Source organism: Talpa europaea (genome assembly GCF_964194135.1).
Source record: "Talpa europaea genome assembly, chromosome: 4".
Taxonomy (NCBI): Eukaryota; Metazoa; Chordata; class Mammalia; order Eulipotyphla; family Talpidae; genus Talpa; species Talpa europaea.
The window spans coordinates 125774635-125799377 of NC_140070.1; the positions used below are offsets into that span (position 1 = coordinate 125774635).

Here is a 24743-nt window from a genome sequence, read left to right on the forward strand (position 1 = left end):
TTTTATAGTTTTCTTTGTATAGGTCCTTTACCTCTTTTGTTAGATTTATTCCCAAATATTTGATTTTTTTTGTTTCAATAACAAAAGGGATGGTCTTTTTGATTTCTTCTTCTTCAGATTTATTGTTTGTGTATAGGAAGGCTACTGACTTTTGCGTGTTGATTTTGTATCCTGCCACTTTACTGAACTGATTGATGAGTTGAATTAGCTTTTCTGTGGAGTTTTTGGGGTTCTCTATGTATAATATCATATCGTCTGCAAATAGTGATAGTTTGACTTCTTCTTTTCCTATTTGGATTCCTTGGATGTCTTTCTCTTGTCTTATTGCCCTGGCTAGGACTTCCAGTATTATATTGAAAAGCAATGGTGAGAGTGGACATCCTTGTCTTGTTCCAGATCTTAATGGAATTGCTTTCAGCTTTTCACCATTGAGAATGATACTGGCTGTTGGCTTGTCATAGATGGCCTTTATGATGTTGAGGTATGTTCCTTGTATCCCAAGAACTTCAAGGGCTTTTATCATGGATGGGTGTTGCACTTTGTCGAAAGCTTTCTCAGCATCTATTGATATTATCATATGGTTTTTATATTTCTTTTTGTTGATGTGTTGGATAACGTTGATTGATTTTCGGATGTTAAACCATCCTTGTGCCCCTGGAATGAATCCAACTTGGTCGTGGTGAATTATCTTATGGATACATTGTTGGATTCTGATAGCTAAAATTTTATTGAGGATTTTTGCATCAGTGTTCATTAGGGAGATTGGCCTGTAGTTTTCCTTTTTTGTGTTGTCCTTGTTCGGTTTTGGTATTAGTGTAATGTTGGCTTCATAGAACGTGTTTGGTATTGTCCCTTCCTTCTCAATTTTTTGGAAGAGTTTGTGAAGGATAGGCACTAATTCGTCTCTGAATGTTTGGTAGAATTCATTTGTAAATCCATCAGGTCCTGGGCTTTTGTTTTTGGGGAGGTTTTTGATTACCATTTCAATTTCGCTAATTGTAATTGGTCTGTTTAGGTGTTCTATTTCTTCTTTATCTAGCTTTGGGTGATTGTAGAGTTGTAGGAATTTGTCCATCTCCTCTAGATTGTTAAACTTGTTTCCATATAACTGTTCATAGTAGTTACTGATTATTCTTTTGATTTCTGCTGTGTCCGTTGTGATTTCTCCTCTTTCATTGATGATCCTGTTTATTTGTGCTTTCTCCCTTTTTTCCTTTGTGAGCCTGGCTAGGGGTTTGTCTATTTTATTTATTTTTTCAAAGAACCAGCTCTTGGTTTCATTGATCTTTTGGATTGTTTTTTTAGTTTCAATTTCATTTATTTCTGCTTTGGTTTTTATTATTTCTTTTCTTCTACTGGTTTTGGGGTTTTCTTGTTGTTCTTTTTCTAGATCTTTGAGCTTCGAGATTAGGTTGTTTCTTTGCGTTCTTTCTTGTTTCTTGATGTGAGCTTCTATTGCTATATATTTTCCTCTTATTACTGCTTTTGCTGCATCCCATACATTTAGGATATTGGTGTCCTCCTTGTCGTTCAATTCAAAAAATTTTTTAATTTCTTCTTTGATCTCCTCATTAGTCCAATGGTCTTCCAGTAGTGTGGTTTTTAATCTCCATGAGGTAGGAAAGTTCCTTGCCTTCTTTTTATGGTTTATTTCTAGTTTGATGCCTTCATGGTCAGAAAAGATGGTTGATATGATTTCAATCTTGGTGTATCTGTTGATGTTTGTCTTGTGCCCCAGTATGTGATCGATCCTGGAGAATGATCCGTGTGCGCTTGAGAAAAATGTGTACTCCGTTTTTTTGGGGTTTAGTGTTCTATAGATGTCTGTTAAGCCCAATTGCTCTAGGTCTTTATTTAGAGCTTTGGTTTCTTTACTTATTTTTTGTCTTGTTGATCTATCCATTGTTGATAGTGGTGTGTTGAAGTCTCCCACTACGTATGTGTTTTCTCTGATGTCTGTTTTCAGAGAGGACAACAGTTGTCTGATATATTTTGGTGCTCCTTCGTTTGGTGAGTATATGTTAATGAGTGTTATTTCTTCTTGAAGTATTGTCCCCTTGATCATAATGTAGTGACCATTGGGGTCTCTTTTTATCTTTTTGAGTTTGAGATCTGTTTTATCTGATATAAGTATAGCTGTTCCTGCTTTCTTTTTTGGCCCATTTGCTTGTAGGATTGTTTTCCATCCTTTGACTTTGAGCCTATTTTTATCTTTTGTAGCTAAATGTGTTTCCTGGAGACAGCAAAAGGTTGGGTTTTGTTTCTTAATCCAGGCTGCAACTCTGTGTCTTTTTATTGAAGAGTTTAGTCCATTTACATTTAGAGTTAATATTGATATGTTAACATCTGTATTTGCCATTGTGTTTGTCTTTCCTTTGATTTTATTTATTTATTCTTTTAATAACTTTTTTTTTTTTTTTTGGCCTTCTTTCATTGTTATTCGTCGCTCTGAGGTTCTGGCTTTAGGACTCCTTGTAGTATTTTTTGGAGTGGGGGTTTAGTTGCAATGAAATTCCGGAGTTTCTGTTTGTCTGGGAAGGTCCATATTCTTTCTTCAAAGAGGAAGGAGAGCTTTGCGGGATAGAGTATTCTTGGTTGGCATCTGTTTTCTTGGAGTCTGTTGACTATGTCCCTCCACTCTCTCCTTGCCCGTAGTGTTTCTTCGGAGAAGTCTGATGTCAGCCTGATTGGTTTTCCTTTGAATGTTATCTGTTTCTTCCCTCTTGCCATCTTCATTATTTTTTCCTTGTCCTGGATTCTTGGGAGCTTTACTATTATGTGTCTTGCTGTATTTTTCCTTTCGTCGTGGAAGTTTGGTGTTCTTCTTGCTTCTTGTATATCAATTTTCAGCTCCTTCTTCATATTTGGGAAGTTCTCTTCAATTATCTCTTTGAATATTTTCTCTGTTCCTACATCTCTCTCCTCTCCTTCTGGTATTCCTATAACTCTTATATTTCCTTTCCTCATGGAGTCAGATAGTTCCCGAAGTCTTTCTTCGTTCTTTTTCCTTCGTACTTCTCTTTCCTTCTCTGTTTTGGTTCTTTTTATTTCTGTGTCTTCAAGATTACTTATTCGTTCTTCCATTTCATCTATTCTGCTTTCATTGCTTTTCCCAGAATTCTTTAGTTCTTCCATTAATTCTTTGATCTCCTGCATTTCTTTTACTTCCCTCTTTAGGGACTCAATTTCTTTCTTCTGACCATTGTTTTCCCTCTCTAGGGACTCAATTGCAGTCTTCTGATCGTTGATTATTTTTCCCTTATCATTGTTTTCCTTTATGACTTCTGTCAGTTTTTTAATCACGGCAATTTTAAATTCTCTTTCTGGAAGGCTCAGAAATTCTTCCAAGTTATTGTCGTTGCAATCTGGGGGCTGGCTTTCTTTTTGTGGTGTGCTTTTTCTCTGGAGAGTTGCTAGGTTGCGTGTGGTTCTTCTCCTCCCTACTGTCTGTTTTCTAATTTGCCGTATGCGTTGGGACACTGTGTTGTTGGGACTTGCCGGCATCTTGGGTGGGCTTCTCTGTTCCCCTCTGGTTCTTCCAGGAGTCATCTGTCAGTTTCAAGCAGCCTTTACTGGAGAAAGGTCCCTGTTCTAAAATGCCGATGTGGGGACACACTCCCCTGTGCGCCTGGTCTGCCCCGGCGGTGGGTTCCTGCTCCCCTCTGGGCTTGGACTGCAGGCCAGAGGGGGTCTGGCGTGGGCGAACTTCCCCCGCTCACCTCTGGCTCCTGGGGAAGCCTTCTGCAGGTAGTCTTTACTGAAGAAATGTCCCTGTTCTAAAATGGTGATGTGGGACACATTCCCTGCGCTTCTGGTCTCAGGCACTCTATTCTGCGCGCCTGGTCTGCCCCGGCTGTGGGTGCTCGCTCTCCCTGTGGGCTCAGACTACTTGTTCAGAAGGGGCCCGGTGTGGGCTAACTCCCCAGCTGGCCACTAGCTCCTTCAGTAGCCTGTGCTGGGGTCAAGTCGCTAGGTGGCACCAGAGATCTCTCCTAGAGCCCTTGGGGAGCTGATTTTCCACCCCGTGGGACAGGGAGCAGAGCGGGGATGGTAGGGTACACCTCAACGGCTTTAGGGTGCTGTGTCTGTCTTGTGCCCCACCGTCGTGGGGAACCCACGCCCCTAATTTCGTGCCCCGGGTCTCAGTTCCAAAGCCCTCAGTTCCAGGACGCGGGCTGTAGCCCAGATCAGTGGCGCGGGAATGGCGCCTTTTGAATCCCGCTCCCCTGCCTGGGCGCCTTGTTCCTGCTCACTCAGGGAGGGCCTCTGCCGTCTCCCCGCAAGCCTAGGTCGCAGGCGCGGGGACCTGGGCAGCTGCAATCCGAGCACCGCTTTCGCGCAAGCTTACCGGGCGGGGGCGGCCGAGGCTGTGTGCTGGTGCTGGTCTCCTCCTGGGGGGCGTGGCTCTCTTTAATGGCGCCTGGAGCTCACCTCCGCGGCGGATCCTGCAGGGTTCGCCTCAGCTCCCGTTCACGGGGTGTGGTGGCTGCAATAGTTCCTTTCCACTCACAGTCCCACTTGCTGTGTCCGTTTTTCTTGTTGGGCGTTTTGGTTTGTTGTTTTCCTCCTCTCTGCCGGTCGGAGAGTGCCGCCTCTGTGGGCGGGGGAGGGGAGCAGGGTTCTGCGCTTCCCTCCCTTCTCGTCCTCTTTTATGGCAACTTTCTTCTTCGGGCAGTTTGCTGGAGTCGTCCGTTTATCTTCCGTGTCCCAGTTCTCACTGGGACCTGCCGCTTTTCCTCCCTATTAACTTTTTTTAATGGGAGATCTTACTCGCAGCGTCTCCTCGCCGCCATGTTCAAAATTGCATCATTATTAATGTAATAACAAAGAGTCATACTAGCAATTAAACATTAAAGGTTCATATCTTTATTATTTATAGCTGGCAAGTATAGCACTGCTTCCCTTGATATAATAACATTAACTCTGAAAATAAAACAATCATACCATCATAGTATTCATTCACTACAGTATTTTCTCTGATAAATTCTATGCAGATTATTAGAAATGGGATATATAATAGCATTTACCATACTGCCAAATAAGAAGGGATTTTTTTCCTCTTAAAACACCATGTTTTTCTTTACTTTCTTTTCTAATACATAGACTTGGTAGGTAAAAAGGAATTATGAGAGATTCCTATTTTCACTTAGTGTTGGGTAGACTAACTACTGCAATAAACTACTCTAAAATTTCAGTAACTTAAAACAATAAAAGTTGATTCCTTGTGCATAATGCCATCCTAAGTGAGTGTTTTTGGTTTCATTTCCTCCAATCTGCAACATGAGAACCAGCACACACATCATGGTATAATGCCATCTTCGTCCATGTCCTGGGAGTTTTCTATCTTTATGCAGCACATAGGAAAAGAAAATAAAGGATCATACTATGCCAGGTTTTATGAACCAGGCCTAGAAAAGTATCAATCTTGTCTCCCTTCCATTGGCCCACACTCAGCCACAGGGTGCATTTACCTTCAAGGGAGTCTAGAAATGCCTAACCATGTGCCCAGGATAAAGCTCCATATACTTCAAATAATATGCACATATTCATACACATGTCCTAAAATTCATACATAGTGTAAAACTAAATATTTTAGAATTAAAAAATTTATTATGACTTTTTAAACAGGAGGGTAAAACCCAGAAGTAAAGCCTTAATGTTCAAAAAAGAAAATGAAGAATATTATTTGAGACCTTAATTCTAAATTCTGTAAAATGGAAAAGTTGTTCATCATTAGGAAAGACCTGTAAGTATCTCCAAACCTTAATGAAGTAGGCTGGAAAATTCTGAAGGTTCATTCCTCACCTAATCTTATAAGTAGAGTAATTTATTGCAATTATGGTCAAACCTGATATTGAGAGCACTAAAGGAATCATTTGATAATAATCTATAATAATTTGATCACATTTTCTAATTAAGAGTTTGGATTTCCTCTTATTGAAACACAATCACTGGATACATGATTAAAAAGTCTTGATTTGTCCAAATCCTCCAATAAAAAAAGACAAATTTATATAATCCCATCATCCTGAATATGTTTGAAGTTATAGTTTTTGCCAAATTCAACCTGGCCACTTGAGTGCTCATAAAATTTTACCTGAAGGAACTCACCATCTTGGGTTTAGAAGAAAGAGGTGAATTGGTGTCCTTTTTGTCAGTCATATGTTTCCTCTGCCCTGAGGGCCTTTCTTTTCCTCTGTGCAGAGCATTTCTCTCCTCCTGTCTTTCCCATAGTCTCTCTTGTTACTCAATTATCCCAGGTAATTTCGTCATGGAGATTGCAAGTGATTATTTTTGCTTAGCTAAAATAGAGGAGAAATTCTTGTAAGTTACTCTTTGTAGAGGAAATGAGTTGTCCACAAGCACTCCTGGGGTGTGGATAGCAATTGTTATTGGAACTCCCAAATGTTAACACTTAGTTTTAAAGCTGCTTTTAGTGTAGCAGCAGAGGAAGCACAATTAACGGCAGTGTATACTTAACAACAGGACAGGTGGACTGATTGCTCTTCCCATTCTCTGTGCATATGCAACATTTATTGATACAGAGAAGCTCACACATTGAGAAAGAATGCCTCAATTGCAGAAAATTTTAGGCAAATTAAAAAACAATCATCTGAAATCTGTGTCCATTTTAAGTATGAAACCAGATGCCCTGTGGCAGAAGCCGCTGGGCAAGACCAGCTCTTTCTTTTTATATATATTTTTATATATATTTTTATATATATATTACATCATTGTTCATTTTTAAACAATGTTTGCTTCCCCCACCCCTCAGGTGTAGTCCCCATAGAATTTCCTTCCCCAATGCACGCGTGCACCATCACCTCAGTCCCCTGTGCTCCTCCCTCTCTCCCTCTGATCCCTCTTCTGCCTCCTCCCCTGCAGGATGTCTCTGATTTATAATTGTTTTTGTTTTGTTGTGTTTTGTACTGTTATTATTTTTTCCCATGATGTCTTATTTGGTTCCCCTATATTCCTGCTATAAGTGAAACCATCTGATATTTTTCTTTTTCCTTTTGGCTTATTTCACTGACCATAATTCCTTCTAGTTGCATCCACGTTGCTGCAATGGCATGAGTTTATCTTTTTTGATTGCTGAGTAATATTCCATTGTGAATATGTGCCACATCTTCTTGAGCCGGTCATCTATTTTTGGGCATTTTGGGTTGTTTCCAGGTTTTACCTATTGTAAATAGTGCTGCAATAAGCATAGGGGTACAGGTGTTTTTTCCGACCGCCTAACTGGCAGGATGTTCAGACTTTGTTGATGGTCACTCTCCTTCCCCCTTCTCCTTCCTCCCTCCCCTTTCGCCCACACACTCCATTTACCTCCCCCTTTGCATGGAGTACAGCTGGAGAACTGGCTGGCAGAAGCCCCCGAAAGGGGATAGCAGCAGCAATGGCAGTTTTATGTCCTGTTGTTCTACAAGAGGTGGTGGCAGCAGTTCCTGTCCCTGCTGGAGCTTGCTGCCTACAAACAGCCCCTTCCCCGGCAGGAGCCCACCCAGGTTTTGAGTGCCTGAGTCCCCAAGCTCCAGTGGTATTTTCCAGAGTTTCCTGCGGGGGCAGGGGAGGAGATGGGGGTAAGGAAGGCCAGAGCTATGACTCAGGGTTGCACCCAGACAACCCTGCAGGACAGCTACTTGGAGGCCCTCCTCAGTGCTAGTCAGGTTTGAGTGCCTGACCCCCCACCCTCTCCAGTACCGGGCCTAAGAGGCAGCCTGCTTGTGGCCAGCCCAAGGCATCAGGTGACAGGCATATTAAGGTCCACCACCAGTGGTCCTACTGAGGCTCAGGCTGCCAGCAGAGGCCTGAATTGATGGTGGGCAGCAGTGGTTCCCCTGCCATTCCACCCCAGGCATGTAGTCCCACTGCAGCTTCAGAGGAAAGGTTGCCCTGTGCGGGGGCAAGCTCCGTTAGAGGAAGCAACAGCAGGCTCAGTGCCCTAGATTCAGGGTTACAGGGAGGAGCATGATGTCCCACTGGACCAGCTCTAGTGCTGTGGCTCCTTAAAGCAGTAGGCAGTAGAGTCCCAGGCCAGCAAAGCCCATGCTGCAGCAGTGCTGGGACCAATGCAGTGCCCCCACCATTTATGGTGTCCAGCTCCCCTGAAAGGGTGCAGAGTGCCTCTGATCTCACTGGCTATTACTCCTTGGAGCCTACGAGTCCATGAGTCTGCTCTGAGATCAGGGCAAGTCAGATCTATGCAGGCCCCAAGGTTTCCCTTTTATATTTGGTTCCTGGATTGTAGGATGGACCAATCAACTATGAGTCAAATGAACCAATCAAATTCAAGTCCAGCTCATTAGTTAATAATACAAATGGGAAATAAGTATGAGTGGATTGGTGTTAACTGGCCCCTTCAGTCACTTAGAATTGAAAATGGTCCAATCAGGCTTGCAGGGTGGGAAACCCTGAAAGAGGATATACGCATTCTGTTCCTGGCCTCCAAAGAATGAAGATCAGCAGTTGACCTCCCAAGAAAGAAGAAGAGTAGCTGAATATTTTCACAGAGAATTGGCCATTTTACCTGCCTCAGGCCCTGCTTCTAACACTGCCTGAAAGGAGCACCCTGGGCCTCTGGCTGGTATCTCACAGAATGGTTTGTTGTTGATGTAAGTCAACAACTCAAAAAGAGATGTTACCACTGGTGTGCCTGATACCCCTCCTGGTGACCAGTGGTGACCAGCACGAGTGGCCAGTGTTGTCCGGCACTGTTAACATTTCACCTGTGAGAGCTGTACACCACTTCTGACCATCTGGCACTGTCTCTTGGTGCTGTTGCCACCTTTGCTGTCCAGCCCAACATCCGCTGCTGTAGGCTGCTGCAGTGACATCTCAGTGGCTGCATCTGTAAGCACCTCTGGCTGTCAATATGAGCTAGATCCTGGCCCTCTGCTTGATGGCATGCCACAAGCTCCATCCTTCATTGACAGGACAGTGCCATCTTGATAAAATAGCCTTTTGTTTGGGACTTCTGGACACTGTGGACACTATCTGGGGTGAGATAGGGCCACCTGTGGCCTTGGAAAATCTTTGTCTCCCCTGTTTGTTAAATAAACCCCATTGCTGTTGTTCTCTGTGTCTGAGTGGTTTTGCAGTTGAGCACATGGGTGAGAAACCATAGACAGTGACCAGTCCTCTACCTTGGCACTGTCCTTTGACCCTCTTTTGTACTGCGATAGCTTGTTTCAAGTTTAGCTTACTTTTTCTAAGTTGCAATTTCTCATCTTCCTCTACATATTTCCAAAATCAAGGAAAATCTTTGATAAAAAAATGGTAAGTTGAAATTTCATTTTTTTTTATTTTAATATATATGATTATACAAAATGTCTTAGTCTTTAAATATCCCTAAGTATAACTTTTCAATTTGTACATCTGAGACTTTTCATGAAAGACAATACAAACTGTAAATTTCAAATTATATATAAATATATGTAATTATATAGCATTCCATTCCTTTTCAAGAGCAATTAAATACAGGATAAAAGCCTCAAGATAGTCTATCTTGGGAAAAACAAAAATTACTAACACGTTAAAACGTAGTAAGGATGTGTCAGGATCTACTGCAAGGATAATCTATATTCTTATTTCTACTTATATTGCATGTTTCTTCTTGGAACTACAATATTTTCCTTTGAGAAATTGTCTCCATGGAAAATTAAATTCTTAATATTATATATGCATCTTCTCGCTTCCCACTTCTGACCCATCTTCAGATTGGAAGGAAGAAGCCACAATAGAACACCACTTCTACTGACTCTGAAAGGGAAGACAGAGTCTGTTCCCAGCCCCTACCCTCCTGGGTGGATAGCCCGGTGGTGCATGCAATGCCTTGGGCATCAAACCAGGAGTGCAGAGCTGTAAACGAGCAGATCAAGCTGCCACGGAAAAAAAGCACACTTCTTCCACTTGCAAAAATGCCAGTTTAGGCTCTTGGGCACAAGTCTTACCATCCCTGCTGTGAGATGGCTTAGCAAAGCTACCCTGCCAGCAGTTACTTAAGCTGCCAGCAGTTGGAAAAGAACTGAGATGGAGAGAGTGTTTTCTTCCATCCTGGCCTTACTGGGATACTGTTAACGTCTTTCTGGAAGCAAACTAGAGGATTAGATACCGTCACTGAATTTTTTTAATCCAGAATTGATAGCAAAGTACTATTCCCCAAAATATTCAGAGACCATCAGAAAAGCTATTTGGGAACTGTTGCGGGCTGAATCATGTCACCCCAAAATTTACATGCTAAAGTCTTAACCCTATTTTTCAGATTGTGGTTGTATTTGCAAAAAAGGGTGATTAAAGAGTTTTATTAAGTTAAAATGAAGTCTTTAAATGGACCTTAATCCAAAATGATTTTATCCTTATAAGGAGAGTTTAGAATACAGACACACACAGAAGAAAAGCCATGTGAATACACAGAAAAAGCTACATGGTCACCTACACAAAGGAAAGAGGCCTAGGGAAAAATCAACACTGCAGACAATTTCATCTTGGACTTCTGGCATTTGTAACTGGATGACAATAATATTCTGCCTTAGCGAATTAACACAGGAACTAACAGCATGCAAAAAAGCATAGCCAGGTCATGACTTTAGAACTGAGGTCAAGAATAGTTCCCCTCTTCATGTCACTTCAAATGCAACTAGTGAATTTCCTGCTCTGGAATAGCCAGCCCAGGAGTAGCTCCAGCAGGTAGCATACATGACCACCAAATGGGAGAAGTTCTCTCTCCTACTCAATAGGAGTTCTCTCTCCTACTCTCTCCTCATTTCTGCTGTAGGACCAGAATCTGATACCTAAATACCTTATTTGAGTTTTTAACTCTCATCTGTGAACTCCATATCTGCTCCCCACATTATGCTCGTCAGCCTTCCAGTGTTGGCATCCAGCCCTGCACTCACAATCCGTCCTTCTTGCAAGTGCTGGCCCAGGGTTTGGTGCCATAATCAAATTCTTTGTTCCTTTTCCAGCTCCCTGAATCTGGAAAGTTATTTCATTCAGTCATTCAGGAACTTTTGAGACTTCCTTTGGAAATTTACTCTGCAGCAAATTCAAAATATAAGGTAGAAAATGTATATCTCAAAAAAATGTACATCCAATGCAAATCTCTAAAAAGAAAGAAAGAAAACTCTTTGCATACAGAAAACTCGGGGAAAGCTGCTCTTTTACAGACAACATAAATAGTCATGGAAGTCACCTGAAGCAACAGAGAAAATGTGTAGGCAATGAACAAGTTAAATTAGACTTTTCATTTGAAAATCAGTTCTTTTATTGCTTTTTTTGTATCAATAAGAAACCTTTTTACAAAATAGTATGTCGGTAATATACATTTCTGTTTGTTAAATGTTCTTTCCTTTGTTGAAAAGTTGAAATGTAATAGTGTTACTTATTGGTTGGTAGAACTCTCAGTTATCAGAGAAAAATATTATTCTTTAAAGAAATATGAACTTTTATAATATGCTTTTATGCTATTTCCAGAAGAATGAGATAACTCATAGACACCTCCATTTTTTATTCAATGTTCAATGCTCATTAGAGAGAAAAGCTGTAGGAAGGGAATACATTTCTTTTAAAACTTCACATAACTTTCTTTTTGGTATGTTACAAATAGTAATGGACCTAGTTAAAACAGGAAGATCGGGTGACCGCAGGACTTTTTCAAGAATGAAACATGAGCAAAGACGATGTAAAGGAATTCTTAAATAGTCAAAGCCATCTTGCATGGCTCCTGTGATCTGGGGAGAAGGAAAGCATTCCTGGGAGGAAGTGAGAAATATTTTTCTTTTTCCAGAAGTCTTTCTCAGGTACTGGAAAAAGAAAAAGTATAGTTTGTCTAGTGTGTCATGTTATTTAAAGAAAACACTTAACTCTAGATATTTCAATTAGTTTTTTAAAGTACAAATTGCTCATCAATGTCTGTTTGTAAGGTAATTATGTTACACTGAAGAATCTGATTTTTAAGATCAAGTGAAAAAAAAAGACACCTTAGAAAATCAATTTTTTTATTTTTATCTTAAAACAAGCTCAGTTAGAAGTGTCTATTTACAAACTTTCTTCATTTAATTGGTCTTCTTAATAGGAAATAATATTTCTAGAACTAATTAAAATTTCATTCTCATGAATATTCAACACTAAAATATGTTATCTATGCACTACAGTATATAGATTTTTAAATCATCCATAAAGTTAATTATATTTTTACATTCTTAAAAAGTCATACATTATTATTAATGCTAAATGAATTGTTTGCTTCCTCTTAGGCCATGATTGAAGAAGCCATCACCAGAGCAGAATCATTTTCAGTTATGTACACACCCTTTGCAACAAAAATCAGAGCTGATAAAATAGAAAAAGTCAAAGAAGTTTTCACAAAAACTCATCCTGCATATGTGGAGTACATCTACACAGGTAAGAGTCAATATCTTCTCTTTTCCATTATCTTCTATTTTCATTAAAATAAATATGGATCATTTCTGGTTTATTTGATTATTGTTGGTTTTAGAGGTATACTGTTTTAATATGATGAGTTGAAATGGGAAGTTATTTTAATCGGAACTTAAAGATTTTATGTAGGACTTGTCCTCTAGTTCTATCACAACATTGTGTCTTCATATTTCTATATTTTAAGAGGAAAGATTAAGACCAGAAACTCTAAGAGTTAAAAAAAAAAAAAAGCTACTCTTGCCTGTATCCTTTATCAATAAACTGTGTGATGACAGTATTTTCCTGAAGATGGATTTTTTATCTGATGCCTGCTATTTCTATTTTCCTTCCTTCATCTATCTCTCACCTCAAACCTTCCTCTTTCCTTAGTTCTTGGATTATTGGTATCCAAATGAGATATGGAGATTCAAGCGTGCATAGAGAATACAACTCTGGTATTATTTTTTTTCCTCTTTCATCTTTGAAACCAATTGCTTTTATTCATCTATTAAATATTTCTTTACTATCTATTATGGGCCAAGTATTATTCTAAATTAAGGCAAGGCTTTTCCTGTCCTGAATTTAGAGCCACTCATCAATGACTATGTTAAGCAAAATCCTTAGATGCATACATCTAATATCACATCATCCTAATAAGATCCCCTCATTATTTTTTACATTTTATATCATTTTATTTTATAATATACTCCATTAATGATCATTTTTAAGATGGTCAGCATTACTCATACATTAACAATTGTTATTCTCATTCATGAAGTAAGATGATCCTCATTTTAAAAAAAGAAAATAGCAGCCAAAGAAAATAATTAGCTTTTCCAAAGATGCACAGAAAATCAGTGACAGTTGACCTTGGCTTTGGACCTATGATCTTCTTACCCTTTATTTTCTCATGATAGGAGCAAATGTATGACATAGCATTAAATTTAGGTCCTATGAAGCCCTTATATTTCTCTACAATGACTCAAGCTCTTCAGGGAAAAAGTATTAAAAAATCTAACTTGTTGATGATTGAATAGTGAACCCTCAAGAAACCATTAGAATTTGAAAACGGTGCAATGAAGGCTGCTTTGATGCTGATTTACTTAGCTTGAGCATTTCAGAAAGAAATAGAAAAAAAAAATGTTTCAGAGCTCACCTTTTTGCTAATTGCTTTAAGTTATTATTATGTTATCATTGTTTTAGGGAGTTTGGGGGGGTTGGTAATAGCACACAAAAGTCATGTCTGTCTAATGTGATGGAAAAAGAATCAAATTTAACTATTTCCATTTCTGCGCTCTGATCCATTGGTAATTAACAGGTATTCATTGAGGAAATCACCAGTTTGCTAATTCTTCTATTGGCAAAATGAATTTAGTTATATTTAACCTATTTCACAAAGAAGCCATGAAGATTAATTAATACTTAGGAACCACTATTGCCACCGAGAGTTTAAAAACAATAATAACATAATGAGCCGGATTCATGTCTCACGTAACGCCATCAAACCTGTTATCAAGATGAATTATGATCTGTTGGCAAAACGATTCATGCTAAAGGATCTTATACTTTGAAAGAGAAGATAATTATAAGTTGCTAATGATTGTTTCTAGTATTTTATAATTACTAATTGCTGGGATATGACGGTGTTAGAGAACCAAGAAAGAAAAGACATGGTTCCTAGAGGGAAAAGGAGAGGAAGAATAAGTAATCTAGAATTTTTAATTTTATTGAGACTGATTAGCTTCTTTGCCCTGTGGAACCTGTACTTTGGGCTAACAAAGTCTATTGCTTTGATGACTTTACTTGCCTCTGTTGCAAATTACTAAAGATTATTTCTCAATCATTGCTGAAAGAAGGTGAAACCACTGTTATTGTGTACAGTTTTTAGCATTATAGTTCCTTCCCCTGTCCCCCTACCCCCATACCAAGCAATTCAAAGATGCATGAGATAAAAAGCATGGGAAGAGAAAAGATCAGATGTTATCTTTAGTATCTAGATATCTCTCACAGGAGATACAGAGTAATAATTGGAACAAGCATCAGTAGCAAGTCAGTAGATAGTGAGTCACACAGAGCACCTGAAAGAGTAGCTAACTTATTTTGCCAGCATTTCCCGAAAACCAGTATTCTTCTTTCATTAGCATAGTAGATAGAATTTAAGAAGCTTTATCTGCCAAAATTGTATTAATTTACTTATTACAACAGATAGTTCATGCAGCAGGTGTAACCATGCAATTATATGGCTCTTGTTTGTAAACATGAGACTTTTTTGTAATGTGTATATTTATAAATATATATATATATATACTATATAGAGATAGATATAGATGTATACTCTGTGTGTGTATGTGTGTATTTGCTCACAGTTAACAATGTATTCTATCACACCCCCGGGGACTCAGTAACCACCTAATCATTTCTTAAATTTAGTCTCTCTTGAATAACAAACCAAATTCACCAGTTTCCTTGCCCTTTCCACAGCAGTTTCTTTTCCCGTGATCTGGTTTCAACTTTCACAGAGTTCAAGTGACCCAGCAACCAAAGGGGTTACTGAACATGTGAAGGTTGGGTCCTCTTGTGAAACCTGGCAGCACTGCTGATCACATGGTTAGTGCAACTTGAGAGCAGCTCTGTTATCTTGAACAGAATTTAGTAGATTGATTAATGCAACCCATTGGGTCACCAAGGAGACCTAGATAGGTTCCCCTGCTGCCTCTTTGGGTAAATGTTCCCTTACATGTACACCAACCACTCCACCACACAAATTGGCCGAACATAGAACCATTAGCTAAGATGCTCTCTCTCTCTCTCTGCCACAATTCTGGCTTGTGATCCCATAACCGTCTGAGTCTCATTCTAGAAATCTGGATACTAGAAGTAGTTGACCTCTCCAACTTGCTGTTATGCTGTCATTTCCCTTTCTCCCTTCTCCATGCTCCAGAACCCCAAAATCCTCAGGATAAGAAGATAATGTACTATAGACATGAGTGGTTTATACATCTATTCATCTATTCATCCAATATATATTGAACACATATATTCCAGACACTATTTTAGGTAGCGCTAGAGGCCTGATCATAAGACTTTCATAAATTATACTTCGTGTAAATATTGGACTGTTTTTTTTTTCTCCCTCCTAAAGAATATTTTCAATTAAAATCTAAGCACTCACTGAGGAATGGAAGACTAGTTCTAATTAAAAGGATGATGGAGGAGAAAACAGACAAGAGAGTAGTTTGGAAATAGTTCTTGCACTGAAGGTGGTAAACACTGGCTAGTTTTTTTACCAATGTATTTTCTTCTTCCTTCAGGCATATAACTAGAACACATTTCCAGATTCCTTTACAGTTAGGTGAGGTTTGGTGTCTGAGTAAGGTGACCAGTGGAATGTGAAGAGAAATTATGTATGTCACTCTCAGGCCTGGCTCATAAAGCCATGCCATGTAGAATTCTCCTACCAGTCCAGACACTGACTAAGGAGGCCATGGAACTAAAGAACCCACAAGAAAGAAAGCTTGGATTCCTGAATGACCATGTGAAGATCACCTATTGAGTACCCACAAGAACATAAAAAAAAAATCTCTTGGTTTAGATCACTACTGCTTAAGGGGATTTGTTGTTGTTAAATCAGATAGTTTTACTAGAATACACTGAACTGTTTTACATAATAACAATAAGAAAGCATTTTCCTACTCTTATCTTATCAACAATAAATTCATGCTAGCCCACAAATAAATAAAAACTCCTCCTTATACAATCAACTCTGTCCTCAAAAATTATCATTTTGTGCACATTCTCTTCTGCCCCACACTCACAACTCCTTCCCTGGTAACCACAAGTTGATGTTCTTACACATTTACCCACATTTCAGAAGAGATTCTGACACCCAATAGAAGAAAGAAGACAGTTACATGGTTTTATTGTAACAGTAGAAACTCAGGCCATAAGTAAAAATTTCTAATTATAGGCCATCTAAATAAACAATCCACAGATGAAGGTCATAAAATCTGTACCTTGAAGATCTTGGATGAGGAGTCCACCTATCAAAGTATTGCTGGAGAAGTAGTTATTATCATTAAAACTTGGAGACTAACACATTTAATTCTCCCAGCAGGGGCTGGCTGACAAACCTCCAACTCAGAAACTCTGCCCAACTCTAGGTCACCTTCACAAGACTCCATAGTATTGAGTTTATTACTCCTTGGTCATGTGACAGTGCCATGAGCCCAGTAAATCTGGCAGAGATGATGGCAAAGCACAGGAAGAGTATTCACGATAGAGACAGCGTATTTCTAGCCAGCCTCCAATCCATAGTCAGCCTTGTTAGGGGTTTCTACATGAAAAACAGATGCAAAGGAAAATAGTACAAAAATAAATTCATTTTGAAATTCATATAGGTCTACATATTTTTAATTTTTTAATTGAATGAACCAACTTAATTAGTGATTATCAGATAAACCTGCTCACCCTCAGGGACAAGCAGTAGAATAATATTACCCTTATAACTTCTACAGGATTGATGAAGGAAAGCTGAAATTCAAACCTGCCTTGTGGGACAATCAGGATTATACATGCTTAGGAATTTAATGTGCATTCTTTGCTGTTTTGGGGATTTGGTAAGACCCACCAAAATCTTAAAGTCATAATATAATAGAGTGGTATTGTATTTTATTTCAGGAGAAAAAATTACTGAATGTTTAGCAATGTAGCTATCCATTTTTCTTGTTTAGGGAAAAATCTAGTTTGATTCATGCAGAGTAGTCAGGGTATATAAAACAAATAATAATTCACCAGCCCAAGAATTATTATGTTTGCATTTATAAAGATTTTGCTTGAGATTTTTATTCATATATTCCAATGAAATAATGCAATTCTGTATAGTTCTTATTCTTGCTTGGTTGTATTTTAATAATAATAAAGTAATTCAATAAGCATATCCTGTCTCCTCTTGATGAAAATATCAAGATTTATCTGCTAAATAAATAAATATTCAGTAATGGATCTTTGCTTAGTAATGTTTAATAGAAAAGTTTTCCAGATCAGATATCAATTACTTTAACACTTAGGTGGATAGAGTCATATTTTGTCTTTCCAATGCAATTTAACTCCCAAGAGTAAATATGTATGTTCAGAAGAATAATATATTGTCTTAAAATAGACCTTTAAAAATTGCTTTTCATTGAAATTTATAACCTCACTCTTGTTCAGTCATTATTTACCCGTAAAGATAATACATTCTTGTGTTCTCTAAAACATGAAATTAAAATTCTTCATTTTACTCTTTCTTCTTTAAAATATTATGGTTTTATCATGATCAAAAGTTTCCAAGATCAGAGTATTTTCTTCTTTGCAACTAGATTTCTCAAATGGAAAAAGGAATAGAATTAAAGAGCTAACATCCTCAATATTTTCATGGAAGTATGATAGCCAGGTTGCTTGTAATGATGACAAATCCCCTAATATTAGTATCACAGAATTCTTGTTAGATACAAAGAATTATTCCTAATACAAAGAAATCCCTCATATACGGGGCTAAAAATCTCTGTTCTTAAAATATTTAAATGTTGGTCTTCCCAATGGGAATCGTGGCACTGTTCTATCTAATCAAAGGAGAAACTTCTCAATGAGCAATTCTCTTATCTTTTGCAGTAATAGGTTATAGCATGTTTGCTTCTGATCTCCATCATTTACTGTCTCTTACCTTCTATGATTGTATTTCTCTGGGACTTCCCTGGAACTGTAATGCATCCTATTGGCTGTGTTTCTTATGTAATGTCACTGAAGAAGGGCAGAGTTGTATTTAAAGAAATACCAGCAATAATCCAAAATAAGTGGAAGTGATGTATTTCCACTGCAACTTCTCAATAAAAGTCAGTGGTTTGGGACATGGTGGAGTGCTTGGAATGTGCTGCATAGCTAGTACTGTTATAGGTACTGTAACCAGAAATGTTCAGCAAAACCTTTGAAAACACATACACACATGCACACACGCACACACACACACATACACTTATATATAGTTTCCCTCCAAATCTCCTTTCCTACTAATCTCCCAGATACACTCCTCAAATTTATCCCCTTCTGAATGGATAGATCAGTTCCTTCCCAGGGTCAATCTTGGTAGCCTAACCTTAGTTTTTCAGGTTCTTATACATCAACAATAACCCCAATCTGCATTTGAAAGTTTCATGACTATTTCTAAACAAAGAGTTCATTTTAGGAGAGAAGAGTATAGTGAAGTAAATACTCCTATGATGAGACTTTATTTTCCCAGAAACACTTAAACTGTCTAGTCTATTGCAGTTAATCATTAGGCACTGCCATCTAATAAATTATGCAAGTGAGCATTAAAATCCCTGAAGATTGAACTCCCAATCATATAATACAGTGTCTCTACTTTATCCATTTTAATCTCTACAAGTCAGTTTTACATATGAGATTTGTCTTTTGTAGTGTTACCCTTTTAAAAAAAATTTAAGCTTTGCATTTTCAACATTTGAGTCTTGTTTATTTTTTTCATTGAGTTAACATGGGTTTACAATACTGTTTGTGATTCAGAGGTATAGGATCACACCTCTTTCTGTGTATGCCACCAGACCACACCAACCACCAAAGCACCTATAGTCTTCCCAAATAGTTCACACTTTGCTTTCCACCTTCTCTTCCTACTCGACTCACAGTTTACCTGCACCAAGTGGGCTGGAGTATTATTGATAATTTCATGGTCCACAGAAAATCACAGCATTTTGCACCTAGAGTAGAACGCATAAATTCATTTGCATTTTATTCACTCTTAAAAGCACTTTATTGTGAAATATTTATATACGTATAAACACATAAAATAAATGCATGGCTTAACTAGTTATTGAAGAACAAGCATCAAATGTAAAAACAATATGCAAAAACAATGGCTGCTTTCCAGATATCTTCAACTGACCCCTTCTAAATTCCCAAACTTCTCCCTAACCCCCACCAATTTAGCTACTGTCCTATTAGAATATTTGCTTCTGTATTTTCTTTACAATGTTATCATCTAACTATGATTCCTAAAGTCTAGACTTTAATTTGCCTACTTTAAAACATTATAAATATGAAGATATTTATAACTTATTAGTGAAACCATCTTGCCTTGGACTTTTGCTTTTGGGGAGCAGTTCATGTACCACACACATTTTATATTCTGTGTCACTCAAGATCTTGAAATGCTAATTCTATTAGCATTTCTATGCCATCTCTAGGATATTTTTCCTTTTTTTTTAAAGATTTATTTATTTATATAAGAGCTGGGGTACAGGTCAGAGGCTCAGGAAGGTGAGAGAATTCACCAGAGACAGAGCCAAGAGCAGAACAGGCAGACAGACCAAAGATGCCACTGAGGGGAGCAGCCATCAAGACAGGAGAGGTCTGCTGCGCCATGTGGGTATCTCCCTGGCTGGCCAGGAATTGAACCTGTGCTGCAGAGGCTGCGGACAGCTTCACAGCACTGCACTCAACCCGCTGCACCACCGGGGAGGCCCAGGGGATATTTTTCTTGACACTAATAAATATCTCATTTTCCCATGCCAATTGGTGTTCAGCAATTCAAATCAATTCTTACACCATCTACCTAGATCCAGTGTCAGATTCTACAAGTTTAAAAGCTTTCTCCCACAGTCTGTCCCCACTTCAGATAGCAATGTCAAGTGCCAGGGAGTCACCTCTACTTCTAACTGACTACCCAGAGCTTTGGGGTTCTCACAAACCTTCCTTTAAGTTCAACAGCTTTCTAGGACTCATGAAACTCAGAAAAATACTTTAACATTTGCTAATTTAATATAAAGGAAACAACCCAAGAACAGCCAAATGGCAAGGATATGTAAAGGAAGATATGAGGAGGGAACAAAGGGGTGGAGATCAGGGAGCCAAACACTCATTATTTCAATGTGTTCACCAACATGGAAGCTCCCTGAACTCTAGACCATTTGGGAATTTTTATGGCAATTTCATTGTGTAGACTTGATTGATTAAATTATTGGCCACTGATGATGAACTCAATCTCTCCTCACCACAAGTGTTAGGAAAAGGGCTAAAGATCCAAGCTATTGATCAAAATTTGGTAATTTTTGAGACCAGCCCCTACCTTGAAGAAAAATAATTAGAAATCCACCAAGGGTCATCTTATTAGAAAAAAAATACTCCTGTGAGCCTTTATCACTTGGGAAAATCCAACATTTGTAGGAAGTCTATGCCAAGAACTGGGGACAAAACCCACCAGGGCACACATCTCTTACTCATTGTAGATTTTTTGTTTGTGCTATTGATTTTTTTAAAAATGCATACAAGAGCTGTGGTACAGGCCAGAGGTGTGTGGGGTGAAAGGATTCACCAGAGACAGAGTGAGGAACAGAACAGGCAGACTGACGAAATACACTGCTGAGGGAGCAGCGGGTGAGACAGGAGTGGTCTACTGGGCCATGTGGGTTTCTCCCTGGCCGGGGATCGAACTCATGCTGCAGTGGCTGAGGACAGCTTCATAGCGCTGCATCTTAACCCCTTGCGCCACCAGGGAGGCCCATTTTTTGTATGTATCTGTTGTAAACATTCCTCTATAGTTTCTGATTATTTTTATTTGTGTTTTCTGTCAATTTGTGAGTCTGGTTAAAGGTTGGTTTATTTTTGATAATCTTTTTAAAAAGTCAGCTCTTGGTTTTGTTGATCATTGTGTTGTCTTTTTTATCTTTATTTTGTTAATTTCTCTTCTAATTTTTATTATTTCCTTTCTGCTACTGACTTTTGGCTTTAATTTTTTCTGGTTCCTTCAGGTGCAAATTTGGAGGGTTTTTTTTTTTTTAGATTTATTTATTTATTTATACAAGCCTGGGTACAGTCAGAAGCGCTGGAGGGTGAGAGGATTCACCAGAGCCAGAGCAGGGAACAGAACAGGCAGACTGACGAAATACACTGCTGAGGGGAGCAGCGGGCGCAGCAGGAGAGGTTTGTCGCGCCATGTGGGACACTCGCTGGTGGCCGGGGATGGAACCCGTGCTGCAGAGGCTGCAGGCAGCTTCGCAGCCCAGTGCTCAACCATGGTGCCACCAGGGGAGGCCCGCGAATTTGGAGTTTTAATTTGTGTTTTTTCTTGTTTCTTGAGGTAGGCTTGCATTACTAAAAGTTTCCCTCTTATTACTACTCTTGCTGCATCCCAGAGGTTCTTCATTATCATTCACCTTCAGGTTTTTTTTTATTTCACCTTTGATTTGTTCATTGACCCAACATTTGTTTGGCAGTACGTTGTTTATTCTCCACAATGTGTGGTTCCCCCCCTTTTTCTCCTTTTGTTGATTTCTACTTTCTTATCGTTATGATCTGAAAAGATGCTTCATAGTTTCGAATCTTCATAAATTTATTGAGACTTTTGTGTCCAGCATAGGGTCTATTTTTGAGAATATTCCATGAGCACTTGAAAAATTGCATGTATTCTGTTGTTTTGAGGCAGAATGCTCTGTAAATATTTATTAAGTTCATATTGTCCAATTTTTCACTTAAGACCATTGCTTCCTTAGTGATATTCTGTCTGGATAATCTGTTAATTGCGTTAAGTGAGATGTCAAAGTTCCCTGCCATTATTATGTTGTTATCGATGTATCCCTTTAGATTCATTAATATTTGTTTTATATATTTTAGTCACTGCTATATCTTCCTGTTTTATTGATCCCTTTTTAATTATACAATGTACATCTTAGTCTCTTGCTACCTTTTTTAATTGGAGGTCTTTTCTATAAGTATAGTGGTTCCTGTCTTTCTAATGTTTCATTGGCTTGGAATATCAGTTTCCTGTCATTCACTTTAAGTCTATGTTTTTAATACCTCATGTGAATCTCTTGTATGCATACAGTTTGGTTTTGTTTTTCAGTCCATCCAGCCATTCTATGCCTTTGATTGTTTAGCCTATTTACATTTAGAGTGATTATTTATATATGAGAGCTGCTGCTATTTTTGTCTTTAATTTTCTAGTTCTATCTATGTATTTTCTTGTTCAATTTTTTGTGAAACCTCTTTAATTTAGATTGAAGATCTCTTGTCTTTCTTGTAAGGAAGGTCTAGTGTGGTAAATACCTTCAACTTTTATTTGCCTGGAAAGGCATTTATTTCCCCCTCATATCTAAAAGAGAGTCTTGACATAATATTCTTGACTAACAGCTTTTATTTTTATTTACCTTTTTTTTCAAGTTTTGTTGATTTGCATAACTTTATAATTTTGGAAGGACAGCTTCATGCCTCCGCATGTATGAATAGCTCACTCATGCTAAGATCTGGGAGCAGTTGTTGGTAGGGTTTTTTTAATTTGATTTTTTTTTTTTTTTTTTTTGGTTTATACTAGTTTATTTAGGGGGTTCCATTTTCACTCCTCAATAGATCTTACGTATTTCTCATATGCTTCTTCACTCATTAGTTCATCTAGTTCTGAAGGGTTACTTAGTGTCATCTTGATCAGCCAACCATCTTCATAACATGATTTATTCACAAGTCCTGGATTTTCTGCAAGAGCTTCATTAATTTCAGTTACTTCTCCAAACAGAGGAGAATAGAGTTCACTAGCAGCTTTCACACTTTCCAAAGCACCAAACTCCTCTTGTTTGTTCAATTTTGTCCCAACTTCAGGCAGACTACAGTAAACAACATCTCCCAAAGCTTCCTGTGCAAAATTGCTGATTCCCACTGTTCCAATACCATTTTCTGTTGTTATCCATTCATGTTTGTCTGTGAATTTACGCACCGAGAGCTGAGCGGCGCCGGTGCGCAGCGTCCGGACGGCGCCCGCTCGCAGCCCCCAGGGCCGCGGCCAGCACGGCGCGGCGGGCGTCCAGGAGGCGCGAAGGCTGCAGGCCGCGGCCCGCACGCTCAGCGCCGCTCGCAGCGCCATGTTCGCAGGTGGCGGGGTGGCGGCGCGACACCGCGGACACCCCGGGCGGCGGCTAATTTGATTATTTTAAATATGCTGTTCTACCCTTTCCTGGCCTGTAGAGTTTCTGTTGAGGAATCTGATTAAATGTGATGGGAGTACCCATATAAGTTAACCGCATTTTTTTTTCCTCTAGGTATCTTTAATATTCTTCCTTTGTCTTAAATTCTTGATACTTTCACTGTTTTCTGGTGTATGTCTATTTGCATATAGATAATCAGGGGTTCTGTTAGCTTCATTGACTTTGCATATTCGGTTCCTTCCTCTGGTGTGGGAAGTTTCCCACTGTTGCTTGTTTGAAAAAGCTCTCTGTTTCTGCTTCTCTCTCTTTCTCTTCCTTTTCTTGGAGTCCCTTTATCCTTATATTGCCTTCCTCTCATGTAGTCAGATATTTCTCAAAGTGTTTCTTCATTTTTTTTTTTTACATCTGTTTTTGCTCTCTTCTTCCATCTGAGTTAATTGCATGTTACTATTTTCAAGCTCCTCTATTTGGCTTATTCTGTTTCCATAGTTTTCTGTCTTGCTGTTGACCTTATGTATTGATTTCTTCATGTCTAAATCTCCATTAATTTATTTAAAACTTCAATTTCTATCTTCTGCTCACTAATTTTATTTCTGAGTTCATTAGTTAGATTTTCTGAATTTTATTTCATCTCTTTGATTAGAATTTCTGGTTTCTCTTATATCACTCTAAGTTTTTTTAATAGAAATTTTTATCTATCTGATAGGAAGAGACAATATTCCATGTTTGTGAGGTTGGATTCTAGAAAGTTGTTCTTTTCATGATGTCATTTTCCCTTGAGGTCTTAGGCATTATGTGTGATACATATATATATATTTTATCCATTTTTTTCTATTCATTTTACTACTGTAAGTCTCCCTGTTTTTATTTTTAAAATCAGAATCAGTAACAACTTATCTTAAACAACTTATCTTTCACTTTTCCAGCAGGTGGCACTGTGACGTTATTTGACTGGCTTTTATTTATTTATTTTTTGTTTCAATTGGCTTTGATAGCTAATTAGGTTGGTATTAACAGTTTCTTTGTCATGACAATGGAAGCACGGGAAGGAGAGGAACAGATAACATCACAAATGGGATGGAAGAGAGACCTGACTCATGTTTATGTAAATGAAGATATCCCTCCTAGTTTTGGCCCCAGATCTGAGACCCGTATCCCTGACAGTACTTGTCCTGAGGAGAGGGAGTGAAGTGATGTGTTCTAGAGCACTTTATTATCTTCTTTGCTAGGGTCCTGACCTGTATGGTGCACCCAATTCTCCCAGAGCATACTGTATAGACTTTACTTGGGTCTACACCGCGTGTCTCCCTATCATTTTCACTCTCCAGTCCCCATCTCCAGGGCCCTGTATTCTGTATC

The 24743-nt window shown here is 38.6% G+C and overlaps 2 protein-coding genes across 2 annotated transcripts in view; one reads left to right on the plus strand and one right to left on the minus strand.

Annotated features, from left to right (window-relative positions):
* The window catches only part of SPATA16 (spermatogenesis associated 16), a gene marked incomplete at its 3' end in the record, with an annotated part of 230265 nt that overhangs the window by 158435 nt on the left and 47087 nt on the right, over positions 1 to 24743 (plus strand). The window contains exon 5 of the mRNA XM_084232360.1: positions 12258 to 12405. Within this exon, the coding sequence (XP_084088486.1) occupies positions 12258 to 12405 (148 nt within the window). The remainder of the gene's footprint in view (positions 1 to 12257; positions 12406 to 24743) is intronic.
* On the minus strand, positions 22671 to 23323 carry LOC311169799 (glycine cleavage system H protein, mitochondrial-like; the record flags this gene model as incomplete). The annotated part of the gene is made up of 1 exon (XM_084232053.1): positions 22671 to 23323. The coding sequence occupies one exon, from the start codon at positions 23321 to 23323 to the stop codon at positions 22802 to 22804; it is 522 nt and encodes a 173-aa protein (XP_084088179.1). The 3' UTR covers positions 22671 to 22801.